We start from the raw sequence: 22,170 nt of genomic DNA, 5'->3' as shown, positions 1-22,170 counted from the left end.
TGTGTCTAGTCACTGGAGACGGAACCAAAGACAGACCAAAGTAATGATTCCAATGCAGTGTACTTCATTCAATCAATGATCTTATTGCATGTACTTGCAGGAAGATGGGGGTACTGACCCCCCAACAGCTCCATTGCTTTATTCTCATCCCAGCATGGATGATAACGCTGTCATCACTGCATAGGTGGAGTCTATTCTTCATTACATGGTCTACCGGCTATGTTTTAGTAACTCGTAAAACCACATGCAGTTGGGGCAGAACTACATGTGGATGGCAGTAGGCTGCAGAAAGCAGCAGCTGGAATCTTAGCTGAAGGTCGAATGACTCTCAAATTTCTGTTCTATGCAGGAATGTCAACAGTCATAACAGCTGTTCTGGGTAAGGCAGTGATGGTGGCTAATGTTTGTAGGACCGCAGTTCACACCTTCAGGGTAATAGCACACACTTTACAAATCTGGACTGACTTGCATCTAATTGTCTTTTCCTATTACTTGCAGGGATGCAAATATAGTAAATATGTGTAAAGTCAGGGCAGGGTTATGTGTACGGGGTGGACACTTCCAATATTCCCAATAGTCTCAGCTTTAAGGGCAACTTGGTGGATTGTTCTAAATTCTGACAGACTTAGACTGCAATGTCTTCATAGGAAATTATGCTCACTATGCGTTTTTCTAGATTATCTAAGATGTCGCTTGACAAACAGTAACAGGCCTGGATTAGGAAGCTATGTGATCCATTTTATTTACCACCGGATAGGGAAATCTCACTTGTTAGGGTTAAAAGGATAAAAGCAACAGGGTTTGGTTCGACATAACATAATTTCAAATAGTTTGAACAGAATTTCATGTGTAGTGTGGCTTTCCTTTCTTTTTCCTTAGCTGAGCTCCGACCAGGATCACTGAAGATGGAATGCACACCTGTCTTCTCTGAACGCTGGCGTGGCAGCCTGAGGTGCCCAGGTGTGCTCACTAGAGTGCAGGAGTGTGTGCTTTGCTGGATTGTGATGTGCCACCCAGGGAGCTAGAATAACTTCAATGTGAAATTTATCTGCAATGGCATCTATTTTCCTTTATCATCTGTTTGCTGTATGCTCGAGTTTCCAAAAAGACAGCTTGATTTCCTGACTCTGAGTCCTGGGCCTGACTTCCATTTCTATTATTTGAACCGTGCACGTTCTTTGTGGGACTCAAGTTTTATTGTCTGTAAAATATGAACAAGAACTGGGCATAGTGAGGCATGCATCAATTCCAGCACTTGAGAAGTAGAGGCTGGCAGACCTATGTGAGATTTTAAGCTAGCCTGGTCTACATGGTGAATGCCAGGACAGCCAAGGGATACACATTGAGAGTTTGTCTCAAAATAACAAACAAAAAATGAATTAAAATGTGGACAATATTTTTCTTTTAGGACTGTTTCAATGATGAAACGGACTATATATTGACTTGTGTACACCGTGCTTGGAACAGAGCGCATAATTATATGAGTAACAAAATAGAATTTTTTCTTAACGTTGAGCTTTACTTTAAGTACATTAGCATGGAGGTGTCAGGTCTCCTGGAACTGGAGTCACAGACAGTTGTGAGCTGCCTTGTGGATGGTGGGAATTGAACCTGGGTCTCTGGAAGAAAAACCAGCGCTCCTAACACCTAAGCCTCCAACAAAATGGAATTCGATCAGTAGTCAGGTATGGTGGCACATGCCTTTGAACACAGCACTAAAAAGGAAGAAGCAGGTGATCTCTGAGTTTGGGGCTAGCACGGTCTACAGAGCAAGTTCCAGGGCAGTAAGAACTACACAGGGAAACCCTGTCTTGAAACAAAACAAAACAACTAAAAAATGATCAATAAAATAAAATAGTAATGTATTATAACCCATAGAATAAAATATTCACGTGTCCTCATTGATGTAAAAAAATAACTGAACAAAGAAACTAAGAAAAAGGAAAGCTCTTTTTCACAGGATTCCAATGAAGATCAAAAGAATGCAGGAATAGAGAAGATACTGCAGTCATGATCTTGGCTACTAAAAATTACTGGGTGCCTTGAAGACAAAGCACTTACAGATTTTTAAAGCATCTCTTCTGAGACAGATACTGACTACAAAGGGGAAAATGGTACATCTTTCTGCCATGGAGGAAAGTGGAGATGGCACGTTCACCAGGTGTTCAAGGCTGATGTCATGGGAACTAAGACACAATGACTTTATGCATCCTCTGATCCGACACAGAGAGATGGACACACTACCACTGTGGTTCTGACCAAAACCCACAAGACTTCACGTCATAATAGAGAAAATCGGAATTTAGGAAAGCTCACAAACAGAATGATGAGCACTCATCCCGTGAGGTCATAAGAGAAGCGGAGAGTGACGGCTGTCACCATGAGGAAGAACAAGAACAGCAGGATCCTCCAGGGGCCATCAGAGGAAAGACTTGTGACATCACAATAACGTTTCCAGTTTAACTGCACTGTGCTGATGTTGGCTTGTCAGTTTTGGTACCTGTGCATTGGGTATATTATTAGATGGTAACACTGGGAGAACCTGGGGAAGGAGACATGTGAATTACCTACATTATTTCTGCAAAAATTGTGCCTACTGGAAATTATTTCAAATTAGAAAGTCAAAACTGCTGTATTTATCATCTGCCTGTCCTAGGTATCCTTGCTCTTGCTAGCTTTGTGGGATGCACTGTGTGCCGAGACCATGCTTCAAAGAGAGGGAGTGTAGGAGGCAGAGGGCACCTGACAGGCAGAGAGCTATGAAAAGAGACAACAAATAACAAGATGCAGTACATCCAGCTTCCTTTCAAGCTATGACAAAGGCCAAGCAGGCACCTGTCTCTCCATGACGGGATCCCTTCTAGCTAACCTGCCTGACAAGTGTTGTGAGTCTAGTAGCTCACGTTTCTGTCTGATCTGACCAATCAGAAATGAAGGAAGGGGGCCTCATCCCACACACAGTCAAAGGAGAGGAGGAAGAAAAACTCAGTCTGCTCAACAAAGGCAGCATATGCAAGGCAGAGCTTCTTTATTGTATGAGCCATGAGCTGAAGGACAGGTTCATGGCATAGGTGTCCAAGAATCCCCATGAAGCGTTTGCAGTGACCAGGACTAACACAGCTACATCACTGTAGCTAGCATCACTTGCAGCCTGCTGGCAACTGGACACTTCCTCAGGACCCAGGGTTAGAAAAGGCCCAGCTTCAAGGACTCTGACTTGCATAGGTCCAACACTCCCACTTCTAGAAGCTCAAACACTTCCTTTTTTATCTAAATGAGAGAAAAAAAAACAATAGAAACATTAGCATGACACAAAAGTAGTCTTGGTGAGCAAAGTCCACACCTGGGATCCCAGGTGTTCATACAGATGCTATGGCCAGAATGAGAGAGGGCAAAGTCCACACCTGGGGTCCCAGGTGTTCATAAAGCTGCTATGGCCAGAATGAGAGAGTGAAGTTCACAACTAAGGTGCCAGGTGTTCATACAGCTCTTATGGCCAGGATCAGAGTGAACCAAGTCCACACCTAGGATTCCAGGTGTTCGTATAGTTGTTATGGTCAGGATTAGATAGGGAAGGTTCTGCCCATGTTTGATCCAGAGGTGAGAGTCACACAAGTAAAGGAAGAGGACTATGAAAAACATCAGTTTCATTAAAAATTTCATCATAAGCCTTTATGTTCGCATCCATCCAAAAGAAAATGCCACAGAAATGTCCAGAGACTCCAAAGTGCTTTAGGTAACCCAGATTTTCACGCAAGGATCCAATAAAGGATTGACCGCCTTGTGATAATTGTTAATGGCATGAATGTAATAAAACTACCTATGATGACAAGTTCCTGCCCCTGTACGGTGGATTCCTCAGATTTAACACCACATCACAAACCATCGAATCTGGCCTCGTGGCTGAAACTAGTAAAAAAGGTTCTTCATGGAGGCAGAGTGCACCCCTCTATGTATATGCGTGTACATCTCAATGGATTTTAACTTGAACTGGTGGCTAATACAGCTTGCCAGTAATTATAATGAACTCGGTTCAGTTTGGGGAAGTAGTTTTATGTGGCAAATTAACCCCAAGCTTCAGTTACTGGCATGATTTAGTCCTGGTAGGTGATTGACAGCCTTATTTATTATTATATGACCCCCTCTCCACAATATCAGATTAGATTGAGAAATTGTTCCATGATAACATGGTGGGTGGCAAAATGAAATTTCTACATTATGAGGGCAATGAACTATTTTTCATAAATATACAGTGAGCTGTGTGTGCGGTGCCCACAAAGGCATCCAGTCGTTCTGTTTGAATCCACTGAGACGCAGAAACCCTCCACACAAAATGAAAACATCTTTGTAAATTATATAAGTAGGTTTTGTGGGGATGTGAAGAAGCCAACCATGAGGCAGCCCCTCCTCCCCGTCTTTGGCAGAGATGAGTGTGCTTGTGATGAGAGGCACAGGAAAAGGGCAAGTCCTCCAGATTGTCTAGCTTCTTTGAAGTACAGATGTCCTAGTGGGGCAGGGGCCATGGTCATTTAGTGGGCGACCAAGCAGACTGTATATTACACATGGAAAGGATACAGTTATGTGTAAGCGGATGGGATGGCTCTATAATAGTTACCTCAGCGTTAAAGACAGAAATTATTTCCAAAGCTAGAATGTGCTGGCTCCTCAAGCCAAAGACTTTATTATTGGGTTTGAACTCAAGTTCAAATTGGGAAAAAAAAAGATTAAAGACAACAGCTGATTACACATTACCTCGGGAATGTCCATCATTCTCCTTAGCTTCTGATCTCTCCAGTTCCAGTCAAAAACCAGAAACTTTAAGGGGTTCAAATTAAGGCCATCTGAAAGACACAGCGAGAGTCGTGGTAGTAAAGACCTCACGACGTAAGCCTATTAAAATGGTTTTCATCCTCCTGGTTGCCTCACTGGCGGGCCTCTCCCCCAGCAATGAACCTCTGCACACTGACGCTTGCTTGATGGGAAACACATGCCGCACTCTGACACAGGCAGCTTTATCACTGCTTCTGAGGACAGAGGAGCGACACGGGAGACTCAGGTGTTCAGCCCTCTGTCTGTGAAGGCCAGAGGCTGGGGTCGCCTTTCTGACAGGATTTGAGAAGCTCTTTCCTGTAAACAGGAGACATTGGCCTTCAGAAGGGTTGAGAGCACTGGAGCCTGCCTGATTCTGAGGAGGTGCGGGGGAAGGATGCTGACAGGGCTACCCGATGAGACTGGCGAATCAATCATGTATAGATTGCACCCACTCCGTTGCCCGGTTTACCTAGAATTATCGCACATGAGGACTGGAGGAGACCCAGAATTGTTTGGTCCTCAGGTCCTAAAAGGTGGGCACAAACCCAGCTCTTGCAGTTGTTCCAAGGTCTTGCCCGCTATGCTTGCAAACAGTACCGGAGCCCCCCCCCCCCCCCCCCATGCAGCTACTCCCCGCAGCCTATCCCTGCTCAGTCTTCCCTCTGCCCCAGACACTTTCCATGCCTCTTACACTATCTATCTTGTATTTGCAACACTCTCACTGGAAGTATCATAGGAAACAGGGAAAAAAGAGATGTTAAAGAGACTCAGTGTTGCAGAACGCAAGCAGAGAAGCCCCCTCTTGAACTCAGGACCTTTGGAAAAGCAGGCAATGCTCTTAACCACTGAGCCATCTCTCCAGCCCTGAAGCCCCCTCTTGAATGGAACCACCTTTACCCAGAGCTTTCAAACATGCACTGACAAAAGAGCGAGCTTTCTGTGATGTCCCAGTTAAAAAAAACTTCCAGAAGCTTAACGCTACTTCCAATGATGATCACTGTTTAATACATAATTTTTAAAAACTGAATAAAATCCAAGTATTCTATACTAGAAGTATTGCAGACGAACAATGTAATACATATATATTTCAAATGAGAAGTAAATCAATTTCCTAAGAAGGAAAATCCTCTAAAGGTATAAATATATGTATTATAAATGAGGTATATATATTATATTTATAACATAAAGTCTCTCCCTATATACACATATAAAACAAATACATTGTAACCATATGGAATGTTATATAATCTCTGTTTTATAAAGACATATACTTGTATAAAAACTGGAAGGCAGTATACTCACAATTAACTAGAAATTATCTCTGCTGGGCGGTGGTGGCACACGCCTTTAATCCCAACACTTGGGAGGCAGAGGCAGGCGAATCTCTGTGAGTTCAAAGGCTAGCCTGGTCTATTACAAGAACTAGTTCCAGGACAGGCTCTAAAGCTACAGAGAAACCCTGTCTCAAAAACCTAAAAACAAACAAACAAACCAACAAACATTTACTTAGCACATGCATGTGTGTATCTGCGTAGGCCTGCATGCCAAAGTGAGAGAAAGGAGGTCAGGGGACAACTTTGAGGCATTGGGCCTCCCTTCCACCACATGTCCAGGAATCAAACTCAAGACCTCAGGCTTGGTGGTAAGCACTGTTAACCGCTTAGCCGTCTCCCCTGCTCCCCTGTGCCTTCTGCTTTCCTCACAGGCCCAGAGTCAGAACATTTCCTTAGTTGCGAAATCTCTGGAGCTGGTTCCACAGATCGCAGTGCTATGGGATGGCGCTCACGTCTGGAAACTCTCCTCAGACAGTGAACGGATCTGCACTGTGTTAAGATAGAGTGACCTATGTGACACCGCTCTAGTTCTGGCAGAACCTCAGCTCCCAGGGTGGTGGGCTATTTTCATAAACACCTTCCATGTAATCTAACACCACGGCTAACATTTTAACTATTCATCCAATTAGATTCAGAAGTAAAAGTTTTCATTAATATCACATAAAACATCAACAGCCCAACATTATTTTTCCATATGAAACAGGCTGTCATATAGAGTTTCCCCAGCTCTGTAGAAATCTAATAAACAGTTTGGACAGCTTCTTTCTGTCTGTCTCCCTCCCTGCCTCGCTGTTTCTATTTTAAACCTAAAAGAGCCCTGTTTGTAGGTGGTGGGGGATCGGGTAACAAAGAAAAAGTCATGGGTCCCAGAAGGGGCCAGCTGAACCTTGAGAAGAGAGCTGTGGGGGTGGCAAGGACCAACTTAAAAATCTCTCCCTGGCCTCTCCCAATGCCCAAACAATTGCCTCAAATCGGTGTCTCTTAGAAGGACTTGGTACCTAACACCTGCTTTCTATGTCCACAAGATGAACACCCCAGTATCAAGGAACTCCTGGGGGAGGGGGAAGGCTCTGGAACTAAGGAGGCCTGGTCTGAGACCACGGGGTGGGGGTGGGGTCACCCATCTTTTCTGAGGCTATGCTTTCTCTCACAAAAGTCCTAGCCAGTAAGAAAGCTATGGGTACCAGTTAGAAAGCACATACAAGGATGTCCAGCACAACACCAATACAAGAAGGAATTCAAAAAATGTTTGTCTCCTGTCTCTATCAGGGACTTCGGTGTCTTAATTCTTTGCCATCTGCACAGAACCCTGTAGTCAGTGGGTTTAATTAGCTGTGGGTATTGTTACCTGGCGAGGATCCTTCCTGAGTCACAATATTGCTGAAGGTGTTGCTCTGACATATACAAAATAATTCAGGAATAGATCCAGAAGACAAAGTCACATTACTATATTAAGCGATTTGAAAATGAAGAATGAAATCAATAAATCTGAACCAGCCTCCCAGCTCAGGTCTGTGATGGGGGTTAACAAAGACCCCAAGATCAAGGCCGGCCTAGGCAGCTTAGTGAGACTTCCTCTTCAAGTACAAAGTAAAAAGAGTACTGGCGATACAGTTCAGTGGTAGAGCATTTGCCTAGCATGCGTATGGCGCTAGATCCAATTTCCAACACCGTAAAAACACACCACCCCGCAAACCTAAAGGTCTAGTCAAAAACAGAAGGTTTTTAGGCTTTTGGCTCAAGGAAGTTTGCAAACTATTAAAACCCACCAAGAATCCTGGAAAACTTACTCTGCAAAGCACGAAAAGGGAAAAGTACTTGGGAGGAATATTCAGGACTACCTACCTCTGTATCAACTATAGAAATGGTATTTCCATTCAAGTATATTACATTTATCCCATCTAACTAGAGTGGAAGTCTCTGAGTGCCAAGCCTCAGCCTCCTGAGAAGGGAGTGTTCAGTATAGCATCCTCTACCAATTCCAAGTATTGCTAATGGGTGGAGCCTTTGTGGATCCATTCGGATGCTCAGAGCCACTGGAATTTCAATGTGTTTAGTGGGGCAAATGAATTTCAGTGGGCCACAGTCCTTGTCATATCCACAGCACTGTTCAAACCGGCTGGCTTCTGAAATCAAAGGTCAAGTTGACTTCCCACTGGGTGATTTACACAGAGGACTGTTTTTCTTTTTGTAAAAAAGCACCTCAAATGTGCTTCCTTAGACTCACATGGGGGCAAGGTAAATGTGTAGCTATTAACAGAATTCTCACTTCATACCTTGTTTAACAAGCTGTTTGATTCTCCCAGGAGTCCCCACACCCAGGTGTATCACACGCTTCTCCAGCAAGTTTACTTGCTCCTGGACCTTTCCAAGATGAAAGAGAAGGAGAAGGCAGAATCATTAACAAGGTGTAACCCCAGGCCACGTTAGAGCATTGTATCTCTATATAAATAAAATAAAAAAGCAAATAAGACCACTCTTGTCCTGAACCATTTATTTATATATAAAACTGGCCAATGCCCAAAGAACTGGGACTCAGACCTGAGCTTCTATTCAAGAGCAGAAGCAAGGCAGTGACTGCAGGGGGCCAAGGTGACCGTGGAGAGGCACGGAGCGCAGAGAAAGTCGGCACAGTTGTTAGATTTTAAAAGGAGCAGATCAAAAGGAAGCGATTTCTAGGGAGATTAGAGAGGCTGAACGGAAATGCTGAGGCCTTGCGATGCTGTTAGGGACCACTTGCATCTCTTAGCAGAACTACAGGCGCCTGCTTACCTTTATGTGTTTTGCAAATAATTTCATAACTTTGGCATCTCCTTTGAATGCTGTCAATGACCTAATGAAAAGGAATAGATGAATTAATTAACTAATGTATTGAATAGATTATGACAATTTACTCATTTAAGAACTCACTATTTAGAAATTATAGTTTATCATTCAAAAGACTGTTCTAAATGTGCACAGTTATGTTTATATCTACACACAGGCTGATCATCAGGCAGTCCGTCTCTGCAGTGAAACTGGAGTAGGCTTTCAGGCACAGTGGTGCGTGAAATCACTCAAGAGGCTGAGGCAGGAGGACTGTGGTGAGTTTGAGACCAGTCTAGGTAACAGAACAAGATACTATCTCAAAAAAGAAAAAAAAAAACAAACCCAGAAATGGGGAAAGCCTTTTGCTCAGGTACATATCTGGGTGTCCTTCTGAGTTAAACACAAGGCCAGACACTATGGTTTCTATGATGATTCAAACACATGTATCTGAAATTCTGATTACAAGGGGACATCTCAGAGCAGTGATGTCAGCCTGTGATCGGGAAAGCCCAGGCATCTGAAAGTCTGTTGGGGTGTCCAGACGGAACCACAGGATGAGTGCACCAGGGAGGAGGTCAGAACAGCCCCTAATTTCTATTTTGTAGACTGAACTTCTCTGTGAAATTTCATACATGAAAATATTCCAGCCTAAAGGAGAGAAGGAAGGGAGGGGAGAAGGCAGGAAGGAAAAGAGACACCGGACTGTGGATCTTGATCCATGAGAGCAAGTGGGACGCATGCGTGAGAGAAACGAGTCTTTAGGTGGCAGCTGTGAGGACTGAGGGCAACCAGAGACCACGCGTCCTCGAAAAGGTCGGTTATTTATCCAATTACTAAGATGAGAGATTACAAAGCCAGTGTTAAGTCTTTACTTTTGGAGTAGTCAAGCATCTAGGTTTTTATATGTGCAATGTAATGAATCAATCTCTCTCTCCCTCCGTCCCTCCCTCCGTCCCTCCCTCCCTTTCATACTAAATAGAGTTTTGCCATATACCTGACACTGTCCTTGAACTTGTCATGCGGGCTGTCCTCAAATTTGCAATCCTCCCATTGCTGCATTCTCAGATGCTGGGATTGCTCGCATGCAACAATCTGCTCAGTTTCATTTAAATTTTCTAGGGCCAAAATGCTACTGGGTAGACTCGTCCTTGAGTCGCTGTCATCTGGTACACACTGAGGTGGTACACTCATTGTTTTAGGTATTCAACAATTTGGATCTATTTAGTGACTATAACACCTGGTAAGTAGGTGAGGTCGTCCTTTCAGTTCTAGGTGCTCAACAGTTTGGATCTGTTTACATGAACTGAGATGATCAGTTCTGAGTCAAGGCTGCCCTGCTTGGTACCTCAGAGGGAAGGCTTTAGAAGGACCGTTCTGACAGTAGGCCCTCACATTCTACAGCTGCTCTATGAAGAGCCAGGTTACACCATCTGCGCATTATTTTATTTGAACTCACAGAATGCTATGTGTCTGTGACTGACATTTCCAAACACATCCTATCCACAGAAGTTGGGTCCACCTCTATAACTTAACAAGGCTTTATGGAAGAGATCATGAACACCAGTTCCAACTGGCTTCATCTGATTTTCTGATGTTTATTGTTTTCTTTTTAACCATCTGTTTCTCATTTGGTGTATTTCTGCATATCACCTAAAATTCTGTTTTGAGTTAAAGTGGGTATAATGAACAAGTAAGTTTTTAGTTAAGATTTAGAGTTATACTTAAGATGGGGTATTACTTTCCTTTATGTCATTATGGTTTGAGAAATACTATTGACCAGGAGGAAGATAAACAGTGAAACATGTGATCTAATTTCTATTACAAGTGAGTCTTAATTACACATAGACATTCTCCCTTGCAGGGTTAATAAGGAAAACAACAGGACTATGGCTGTCAAGAGAACAGATGTCCTTACAACAGGATTATTAAACATTGGTCCTCGAGCCTGCTCAGATCACACTTTGTAATTCATTAAACTTGAAATGGATCATAATATATCTGGGGACAGTTGGTAAATGCAGTGTGACAACACAGTGCTTTTATGTCCCTCAGAAAGGAATTTATGTACAGTAAAAGCTCGAGTCAACATGACAACTTGTTTTAGAGAGGTCACATGTAGGCCAGCTTCTTTGCTTCTTTGCCATTAGCATGTCGTCTTGCACTGGGTTCTGTAGTCCTGTCTAAAACTCAGAAAGGCTGGTGTGAATGCGCTGATTTCAGGGCCAACAGGTACAGATGGATACCCAGGTAAACAGGAGTACTGAGGATCAATTATGTTAGGAGCAGACGTAGTTGAAAGGAGCATTTCGCTTTGCTGGAGGGTGTGGGGCATGATTTAATGTGTGTGCAGAGGTGGAGAAAGCAGAATTGGAAGGGACAGTAAAGTTTAACAACTACTTTTCTAAAATCATGATTAGATTAGTTCATCTAGAAAAACAGGTGTTAAATCGCCATCGAGTCCATACACTTGCACCTTAGGGTACTTGACAAAGCTCCTGTTTCAAGACACAGACTTCCTTTGTTTTGTCTCCTGTCAAAGGCTGGTTCCCAGACAGGGCTTTTCCCTGTAAATGCCACCCTACTCTGTCTGTTCTTTGTTCTCTGAATGTTACACAGATCCACTGGAAGATTCTTTCTGTTTATTCTGCAAAAAAGCAGCGAATGGAAATGCCTATGAAAGCTCTTAATAAAGTGTCAACTTATCTTTAATATAAATTTTTGGTCTGTTTGGAATTTATCTTCACAGAAGGAGTGAGACATGAACTTAATCATTACAGATGGCTACTCAGTTGTTGGACACAACTGTTGAACAATCTAGCTTCCTCTGCTGTCTCTGTCACCTTTTCTGGGCCCTACATTTTCACACGCATTTGGGTCTGCTTCTTCCCTTTCAGTTCTGGCCCACTTCTGCCTGTCCTGCACGTGACAGTCCCAGAGGCTCTGAACTGCTGAGTTTATGACACACGTATTGCGCTCTGAAAGTGAGAGCGCACCTTTTCTCAGTGGCCTTGAAGAACCTTTTTTTTTTTTTTTTGCCATTTTTAGCTGTATAATTTTGTAAAAGTTAAAAATTAGTTTATCTAGTTAAAAAATTTGCTTGGAGTTTTACTTGGAAACCAGTGAAAATTGTAGCTGCTCCTAAGTAGAACAGGCATATTTACAACACCGCGTCTCCTTTCTCAAGAGTATGGTGCTCACTTTTCCATCCCCTGATGTTTTCTTTACATAGGTTAGAAAGTTTGTTGCCTGGTATTCTGCCTTTCCTTGCTTCTAGTTTGAGTCAGATCACCCCTTCCATTTGCTGGCTGTTTTTGCTAGTGTGGTCTTGGTGCTTTTACCCTTGCCCTGAACAATGTGTTTTTCTACACAGTGGTGTAAATGCACCTTTAAAATGACTCACAGCACTCCACGTCAGGGCTCACTGCCGCACACGGGAGATCTCCCTCGGATCTCAGGTCACTGGGTTTGAGTCTCTGCTCCAATGCCGTCATTCTGTCCCTCTCATTTCCGTGCGTTTTCCCTCTACAATGCACCACTCTTTAGGATATTGTCACGCACATCTACTTGCTTACTGTCAGCTTTTCCAACAGGGCGTACATCCCGTAGGGCAGGGACCCAGTGTTACTCATGGCACACAGAATATACACGCTGGCATCTATGAGGAAACACCCGGAGGCCCCAGCTGCCGACACTGACCTGATGAGCTCCAGGGCTCGGACGGCAGAGCTGCAGATGATCAGCATCAGGACTGACTTCTTCTCGTTGTGCGTTTTCCGAAGCTTTACCCACTTAGGACAGACTGAAAGACAGATCACGAAAACGATTCCAAAGACAGCAAAACAGTGCTGCTAACACTGGATATTCTCCAATTATTTATTTCTAAGTGCTTAAGAAAATAAAGCAAGCACTGACTGTTATTACATTTTCTGCTATTTCAGACAGCAGATTAAACTTTATGTTTAAAGCCTGAAGACACTGTTGACCAATAGGGTAACTCTGATTCAGTCTTGTTAGATTTTAGTTTAGCTTAGCCTTATGTTTGTTTAAAGACAGGATCTCACTGCATAACACTAGCTGGTCTGGAACTCATAGACATCCACCTGCCTGGGGCTAGACACTTGGTTCACCACACCCAGCCCAAGTGAAATTTTAAAGAGACATCCAACATAACCTAGAATGAACTGACAATAAATAATACTTCAAACTCATTATTTATTATTATGCTTATTAAATAGGCTTAGAATTTCAATATTTTAAAGTTTTCATGCCAGGATATTATTCCTACTATAATCCAGATTTATATTTGTAAAGTTATATTCTGAGAAATGTTTAATAAGCACAAATTTGGTATCATTGTACCACTAAAAGGCTGAAAGAAGAATGTCAAATCGCTCTATGTAAGTCACATTATTGCTGGAAACAAGTAAATGATATTTTGTTATAAATAATCTAGTTTTTTTCTGGTTATACACAATACAAACTAAAATATCAAATCAGATTGGCTGTAATAGCGAGGTCTGAATTCTGAACATGTAAACAGATGTTCTTCTAGCTATTAAAAATCACATGGCTCAGTTTCTTGATCTTTCAGGTAAGAAGGTCAAGTTCAAGAAGACTGGAGGCTCTGGACTAGGACATTACTTTCCGGAGCCCTAGACTAACATCTAATACATTATAAACCCAAATGGGGGCTGCACCCAAACTCCCGAAGCCAGAGCAAAATGGAAATACATTTAGACATTAAAACAACACATCAATTAACAAGCATCACAATGTGGCCTACAATCTCAGCATGTGAGAAGCTGAGGCAGGGGAATAATGAGTTTATTACTGAGCCCATATAATATAACTGAGAAAAACAGATGGAACCACAAATACCTCTCCACTTAAGCTAGAAACTCATAATTTTAAATGTGGTGATCTATCTATCTATCTATCTATCTATCTATCTATCTATCTATCTACCTATCTATCTATCTATACCACATTAAATAAAATTGCAATGTATAGGTTTAATTTAGAGAGACTAACCTTACTTATTTATTTTGGGTTTTGAGTTTCCCTTGATAGCCCAGGCTAGCATTGAATAAGCGTTGCTCTTCCTGCTTTAGTCTCCTGAGCATGCTGGGATTATGGCTGTACTGACAAACCCGACTTCAAAACTGTTTTTTTTTTTTTTGTGGAATAATGACCTGGGAAATAATTTTTAAAACATCAGATTTTACTTACTTTCTTTTAGATATGAAGAGAGACTGTGAGTCAAATCATTGGCCTTAAGGAAACAGGAGTCTAGAAATACGAGAAACATGCTTTGCTGAGAACTTTGCAAGCACACAATCAAAACAGATTAATATGAATGATGAATTCTTTTTTTTTTTTTTTTTTTGGTTTTTCGAGACAGGGTTTCTCTGTGGTTTTGGAGCCTGTCCTGGAACTAGCTCTTGTAGACCAGGCTGGTCTCGAACTCACAGAGATCCGCCTGCCTCTGCTTTCCGAGTGCTGGGATTAAAGGCGTGTGCCACCACCGCCCGGCTGAATGATGAATTCTTTTTGTGTGTGTGTGTGTTGTTATATTTTTTTCTTTTTTTAAATATTTATTGATTTATTATGTATACAATATTCTTTTTTTTAAATTTATTTATTTATTAAGGATTTCTGCCTCCTCCCCGCAATGAGTTATAAAACGTGAGTGACTTGGAGGGTCATTATTTAGTGTTATTTAAAATAACAGCAGTAGCAATAATAGACTTTATTTTTTGAATTTAAAATATTTTATTTCGCCGGGCGGTGGTGGCGCACGCCTTTAATCCCAGCACTTGGGAGGCAGAGGCAGGCGGATCTCTGTGAGTTCGAGACCAGCCTGGTCTACAAGAGCTAGTTCCAGGACAGGAACCAAAACCACAGAGAAACCCTGTCTCGAAAAACCAAAAAAAAAAAAAAAATTATTTCTAGTTTTACATTTTTACTTAAAATGTATTTATAGCCCTTGTCCCTCTCCCACTCCCTTCGTCCTCCAGCTTCCCCATGTTTCCTCCCTCCAGGCCCTTCCATGCTCTCCACTCTTAAATTGATACCATCTTTTTCTATTTTTAGTGCTAAACACACATATATAATGTAACCTGTTGAGTATATTTTTGTTGTTTGCGTATTTATGGAGATGACCACTCTGTACTGGATAACCTGGGCTCGTCCCTGGGGTAGGAATTTTTAACGCTCTAGAGTAGTGAAGTAAAGGCTCTGCACATTGTTTACAGACAGAGGAAGCATCTTTACACTTGCAATCTATGAATGAGGCAAAGGCAAGGTGAAGTGGCTGGGAAATTTGTGAGAAACCTCGAATCCGTTAGTTATGGACGCAGCAGCGAGGGAGCAGTCAGCAGAATGGCAAAGACGAGAAGACACAAGATAGGAAGAGCTACGGAGAATGTGGGCTGGCGTAACAGTTACCAAATGAAGGATAAACTTGTTTGGAAAGTCGTAATATTAAGATAAGATACTCTGTGCTTCTCTGATTTATTTTCTGGGTAAATAAAGGTAATTTTTGTGCCTTATAAAGGGATACACAAAAAGACTAATTTTGGCAAAATTTATGACCTTGAGATGTGGGAAGCCCTACAGGTGTCCACATCTGGGAAAAGGGGCGAGTGCTTTGTGACAGATGAAAGGGCTGGAACACAATGGAGCAGCTCAGAGAAGTGACTTAGATGTACACAAAGCCACATCTGGCATATCTGAGAATAGCGTGATGCGAAGAAACAGAATGAGAGGCTCTGCGAATGTAATTTAGATAAAAATAAAGATATATATATCCAAATGGCATATAAAGTGCATGCATAAAAAGATGTAGCAACTGTCTAGAGTAAATATTTATGAGGAAAGGAAATAAAGCATAGATTTGGAAAGAATGGGAATAATGTATCAAAAGGCAACAATTCAGCCTAGCTATAAAATACAACCTGACATATCAGAATAAACAGGACCACTGCTGAGAGTGACAGTCACAGCTTATGTAACATTATGGTTATCAACTCAATTCCTTCTATAGGAAGAGTTTCTGTGCAAACATAAGGGTGTTAGGGGGTGAATTATTACTGAATTAAGTTTGATTTAATTTAATAATACATATAATACATAACACTTTCTAAGCTGTTGCCTCAGTAGAGGCAGGGAGTCTCTGATGGTCTTTCCAGACGAGGTGAACAGTGAATGGCCTCTACTTGGCTAAGTCCCTGAGGGTGACTCGTGTTTCTTTTGAGGAGACTCCTCGGTGAGTTGCTTGCAGCTAGACTAAAGGCACTTAGGGTCACTGATCTAAACCAAACCAGCTCTCAAGAGACAGCAGAGGCTCATTAGCTCCCAGTGTTCTCTGGTCTGGAAATCCCTAATTAAGTTCCCACGTGTAAGATGTTAGCTGTGTACAGCACAATTAGTGGTAATTAAGAGGACATGTTCCTGCCCTTCAGACACAAACAACCTCAGATTAAAATCCAGTCAGACACTTGACCAACTGATTAGAAACAATACTCTATTATTTACATTCCTTCTTTAACCTGTTCCTAATAACAAAATGGCATCTTTTATCTCTCCAGGTAGCACAGTTACTACCCCTGGAGGCTGTTCTTGGTCACGGTGTGGTGACTAGGGTCTTTTCTAGGAAAGCTTCTAATAATGCCTTAACTGACTATGTCTTAAAAAGGTCATCTATTAGCTGGTACTAAAGCCTGCTCTTTCTGGCGGTTTCCAACATACTTTCTCCCTCCTAAAGAAAAAAAAAAATCCTTAAATCTGTGATCTTACACAGTTATGTTATGGGGCTTTAATAAAAACAATAATATAATACAAACTTATTATGTAACTTGGATGAATCCCAAGGGTTCCTTATAAACATTAGCTCTCAACAATTCTGCAGAGAATCAAGGTTTATGATATTCTCTGAGGTCATAGACTATCAGGATGTTCTTCACAAATCCTTCAGGGCACAAGTTACGTGCTAAGGAAAACTAGAAGAAGAAACTGAGTCACACTAAAAACTAGACAGCAGCCTCAGCTTGAGTGAGGAGTTGTGACAGCAGGAGCAGTCAGGACACAGTCTCACACTTGAGCAAGGTTCCAGAGACAGTTTGCACGCAAGTGCAAGCCTCCAGGTCCCTCAAGGGCAATTGTCTTGGAAAAGAACACACAGGGGCACTCCTGCTGCTAATCCCAATGAGCATTTAAAAAAATAGTGCACAAGAATGATAACTATGCAGGGAACAGGCTGTTCCTCAGCTTCTCAAGCTTCTAGCACGCGTAGAGCTGTAACGGAAAGTCAGCTACTGTTGACTTCTTCCCCAAGTAGCAGGAGTTGTTTTCAGTAGCCTAGAAATAGCTTATCTGGGGCAGTGGTGCCAAAGTGCCTTATGGTTTGCTTTCAGGATAACATCTGGTTTCTCCTAGCCTTGCCCAGGAGTCTTACAGATGTACCACAATCTAAAAGCTCAGAGTAGGGACTGTAGTTTTGCATATCTTTGAAATTTTAAATAAGGCATGGGGCCTTAGACCATAGTGGCTTCTGTGAAATGCAGAATTCTATTACCAGGTTTGGTGAGTTGGCTTGAAAGAGTCTTGGGTACAACCAGAATCCTACTCCAAAACTGAAATCATGACCACCACAACAATACAACTAAAATGCTTATTACAAAATCTTGTTAATTTTTTGGAGATAGGGTGTTTATTCTATAGCTCAAGCTGGACTCTGACTTGCTGTGATCCATCTGCCTCAGGTTCCTGAGTTCTGGGATTCAGAGCCCAGCTTAACAAGCTTCCTAAGGCTTGTTCTTATTTATAAAGAAAGGTCAACAAAGTTTCACACCAAGACTTTTAAATGTCTGAAGTGTCCTTACGTGAGTTTAATATCTATCTTCATTAGAGACATTTATTCCTTCAAGAGTCTGCTAAAATTGTATACTGAGCAATTAATCTTTCCAGTAAAAGATAAAGTACATTCACAAACTTTAGTATTCAATTTAGCAAAAACCATTTTTTTTTAAGAATCCCAAATAAATAACTAACAGTTAAAAAGTATTACATGGAGGGAAGAGGTTTAAGAGCAAGGAAAATGTATAAATTCCCACCAGTGGAGATTCCTATAAAACAGTAGAGAAGAAATGACCCTGTCTGTTCCCCATCCTTAGGACAACTGACAAGGGCCACACCTGGTAGGTTGAGCTCTTCTAGTTCAACTACGGAACGACTGCCGCTGTAATGGTCCTTGATAAGCTTCTGAAGGTCCCCAGGGGTACCTGGTTTGGGCTCTGATTTTGCAAGAATATCAGAAATTTTCCTCTAAAAAAAGAGAAGGAAAAAAAAAACCAGAGCATTAGATTTTAGAATGGCATGTGGCATAGGTTCGTGTCTCTGGCACCTATCTTTTGGCGGTAGCTGAGTGGGAAAGTTTATTGCATACTTCTTAGACATAGTGAATGTTTGAAACATGAAGAAAGGATCGAAAGGCCTCCTTGCAATGTCTGGTCTGTAGCTTTTGGAAGTGAAAACTTTGCATTCAGCTCAGCAGTAGGGTATTTTTCTGTTAAAAGTCTAGAAGCTATGCAAACTTCTCTTTTACTCCTAAATACCCTGCACTCCTGAAAGAGCAGAATTTTGAGCACTTCTTGTACAATCTGGCTTTTAGGTGATGAGCCTCCGATGGATTTCTACAGACGAAGCTGAGCACAGGCGCTCACTGAAAAGGACTTGATGCTGATTGTCCTGATTTAGGAGGCAATCCCAAGGCCCCATGAAACACAATAGAACAGATGGAACAGAAGATACTTTCTCTCTTTTGATGTAGACTCTTTTGTAAAATGTTTATTTACACAATATACATATTTATACTCCTTTTATTAAATGCTGTAATATATGGAAGCACGATTGTCTATTTTTGTCAATAAACTTCCCTTATTTCTTTGTAATGCTTCTCCGAAGACCCAGACTCCCCCACTCCCAGTGTCAGAACTACTCAAGGTCCCATCAAAGGTATCAACCTAATGTTGTCACCGTGGACATGACCTCTGCCAAGCTAAACTAGCAAGAGTTCTGACCTTGAACCTCTGGAACCTAACACTCCATTCCTCAAGGCTGTGTGACTCAATTATCAAAGTGCACTTAAGGCATTTCTTTAAGGGCGTGCCAGACCTCAGCCAATTTGGCAAGTTCTGCCTTTCTATTTGGGCATTTGCAAGGAAAGAAAACACACGTCTGCATACTTCTTTCTGAATGCTTGCTGTTAAACAGCGGATGAGGTTGGACCCTTTTTTCTCTCCTCAGCTGACTTCAGCAGCAGACTCTGACTGGCTGCGGAGAACTGCACCACTGCTCTCAGTGTGGGAGATGCTCTCATGCTAGGGCTGCTCTGTAAAATGTCTGCATGGGAGCAATGCCCTTCTCTGCACAGAGACACAGTATTTAGCAACGGCCCTTCTCTGCACAGAGACACAGTATTTAAGAGGAGGGGAAGCAGCTGCCTTCAATTATGGCTCAATTAGAGTTAGAAATACCTGGCAGTGCCTTCCTCTACCTGTTTTCATTTTGTTTTTACATTAGTGTAAAGGCTTGAAGCTGGAGTGAATAGGAAAAGGGGAATGGATTTTCTTGGATAAAAGTGGGGCAGCGGGTATAGGAGAAGCTCTGGGTCCTTCTAGATTAGAACCTGTGTATAATGCCACAGTGAAAACCCAGCAGGCAAGAATGCCATTGGTCTCTCACAGGAGTGAAATGGGAGTCAGAAAAGTTTAATTTTAGTTCCCCAAAGAAAATTTCTTCCTGGAGACCATAAGAAAGTTAACAGATCTCACTGACTCTTACAATTTCTGGATCTCTTAGTTGGGGGCCAAAATAACTTCACATAAGTATGATATATAAAAATGTCATGAAAGTCACATGTGTCCAGACCACTGTGACAAACTGTTGCTGGTACCTTTTTCCACTTCTTGGTCTTCCGGGCTTCCTCTTTTGTTTCCTTTGGTTTCCTCAAGAAACATTCTGTAGGCTGTAATAAAATATAAATGAGAAAACTTTCATCTTTGCAGGATGAAGTGTCACTGACTGCTATGAGTCCCGAAGCTTTTTCCGTCGTGCACAAACTCCTCTGAGTACCTTGGTCACATTCCATAGCGATGCTGGAAGACCCACTGGAGCTGTGATGCAGAGCTGAGCTGACAGAATTTGAGAAAGCACAGATGACGTAAGACTGGAAAAATCTTTGAACAGCGATCAAAATGTGTGAGTGAGTGAGTGTATATACGTGCTTGATGTGTGCAGATTATTAGAGATGGAAGCCAGGGGCTGGTTTGTAAGACGCTGGCAGAAATAGATGTGCTTAAAATGAGGATGTGGCAAGGCGGCCAATGACCAGAGCAACCAAAGTTTTCCAGGAGTTGCCTGTGCAGAAGGCTGCACTTCCAAGTGCCGTTCTTTATAGCACCCACTCCTTCCCCCTTTTCAAAAAGCAGAGAAAATCCAAGGTAGGATGTATTTACTTACGTTTTTACAAACCAGCTGTGCCAACCAGCTGGACCCATGTAGTCATTTAGAAATGACCACAGAATAAATGTTCTTTTAACGGACTGAAAACAGGCTCCACACTGTAGCACCAAGGGCGATTGATTTGCCAGTGGCCTTGAACCACAAGGACCCCATACAGTTTCATACTGTTTTTAAGCTGAGTTTCGTTCTTTAAGGTAGTAAAGCAGGAAATTTGGACTGAAACCTTGATTTATAAAATGAAATGTGCAGGTTCCACAGATATTAATCATAAGCTACTAATAAAATGTTTCCTGTGCTGAGTCCAAGTAGAGGGTGTCTGTTTAACCGTCAGTCATCGGCAGCCGAGGGTGTCTGTTTAACCGTCAGTCATCGGCAGCCGAGGATGTCTGTTTAACCAGTCATCGGCAGCTGCCTTTTCTCTACGACACTGTTCAAAACGATCGGAGATGAACATTTTTAAGAAAGTGAGCAGATTAAAGCCAGGCGTGGTGGCGTACACCTTTAATCCCAGAAGGAGAAGCAGAGGCAGGTGGATCTCTGTGAGTTTGAGACCAGCCTGGTCTATACATTGAGTTTCAGGACAGCCATAGTTACATAGTGAGACCCTGTCTCAAACAACAACAACAAAACCTGCAGATTAAAAATGCCTATGGCCTCAATCAAAGAGGGATACAATGGTCCGTAAGTTCTTTAAGATACTGGGCCAGCACCAGCACTGTTTACACATTGTTCCAGGCAGTAGGGTAGATTAAAATAACATGGGAATCTTTCATCCTTAGCTTCTTTACAGTTTCAACAAAAAGCCTGTGAAGACCAATTGCCCTGCAGTTTAAGAAAATAAAGATATTGTCTTTCTTACTTAGAAAGTTAAGCTGTCTTGTGGATTTAGATTCATGTCCATTTTATATTGGTACATGCCAATAAGAAACTGGGCCAAGGCCGCTAATATGTCACAGGAGAAGCCAGATGGCCATGAGCATCTAATTACAGAACAAGGAAGCATTGAGCTCTCCTTTCCAAGGCCAATGCCTGGATGTAATTAGCAGAGCCCGTAAAGCGCGCGCATTGGACCGAGGCCTATAATCTCAACACTCAGGAGGCTGAGGCAGGAAGACAGCCACGGGGTCAGTGAATGAAAAAAGGAAATGAAAAAAGGAGGACATGACTACTCCTAAAGTATGGGGATTTTAACGGTAGGGATGGAGAAAGAAGGCAAAGGGAAAAGTGCAGCCTGGGGCTCCTCCCAGCATTCCTCACTCCGCTCCCTCCCCTAAACCTCTCCTTTCCAGGGGCTGGGCTTCAATTCCCTTTCCCCAGCCTGATCCCTATATATCTATATCCATCTATTTATCCCTATCTGTCTGACTGTCTGTCTGTCTGTCTATCTATCTATACAACCCAGCTATCTTGGCTACACTGGTCTCTTGGCCCATGCTGGCTTTCTTGCTCTCTCTTCAAATAAATGAGCTTATTCAAATCACCACAGATGGAAAATAGCTAAAGCCTCTGGCATGACACCCTGTGTACTGTCTTGTGAGGCCTATTCTTGACTGCGGCCTTGTGGATGGAGGCCATGATAGGACCCATACACAAGTCAACTTCCCCATAAAAGACTGGTGCATCGATTATACATGACCTATACCCATCGTCTGTGAAGGATTCAAATAGCCTCTTGTATGGATACCGTCACAGG

At 42.3% G+C, this 22,170-nt stretch overlaps 1 protein-coding gene across 6 annotated transcripts in view; it reads right to left on the bottom strand.

The window, feature by feature from the left end:
* Positions 1 to 3,011: 3,011 nt before the first annotated feature.
* The window catches only part of Cmss1 (cms1 ribosomal small subunit homolog), a 292,336-nt gene continuing 273,177 nt past the window's right edge, over positions 3,012 to 22,170 (bottom strand). For all 6 annotated transcript variants that reach the window (XM_075961886.1, XM_075961911.1, XM_075961903.1 and 3 more), the window contains 8 exons: positions 19,909 to 19,980; positions 18,149 to 18,278; positions 14,184 to 14,243; positions 12,651 to 12,753; positions 8,919 to 8,979; positions 8,423 to 8,510; positions 4,753 to 4,841; positions 3,012 to 3,270 (listed from right to left, as the gene is read on the bottom strand). In XM_075961886.1, coding sequence (XP_075818001.1) covers positions 3,187 to 3,270; positions 4,753 to 4,841; positions 8,423 to 8,510; positions 8,919 to 8,979; positions 12,651 to 12,753; positions 14,184 to 14,243; positions 18,149 to 18,278; positions 19,909 to 19,980 — 687 coding nt within the window. In that variant the 3' untranslated portion in view covers positions 3,012 to 3,186. The remainder of the gene's footprint in view (positions 3,271 to 4,752; positions 4,842 to 8,422; positions 8,511 to 8,918; positions 8,980 to 12,650; positions 12,754 to 14,183; positions 14,244 to 18,148; positions 18,279 to 19,908; positions 19,981 to 22,170) is intronic.

Source organism: Microtus pennsylvanicus, chromosome 1, assembly GCF_037038515.1.
Source record: "Microtus pennsylvanicus isolate mMicPen1 chromosome 1, mMicPen1.hap1, whole genome shotgun sequence".
NCBI lineage: Eukaryota > Metazoa > Chordata > Mammalia > Rodentia > Cricetidae > Microtus > Microtus pennsylvanicus.
Note: the sequence above shows the minus strand (reverse complement) of the source record. Positions and strands in the feature narration are given on the sequence as shown.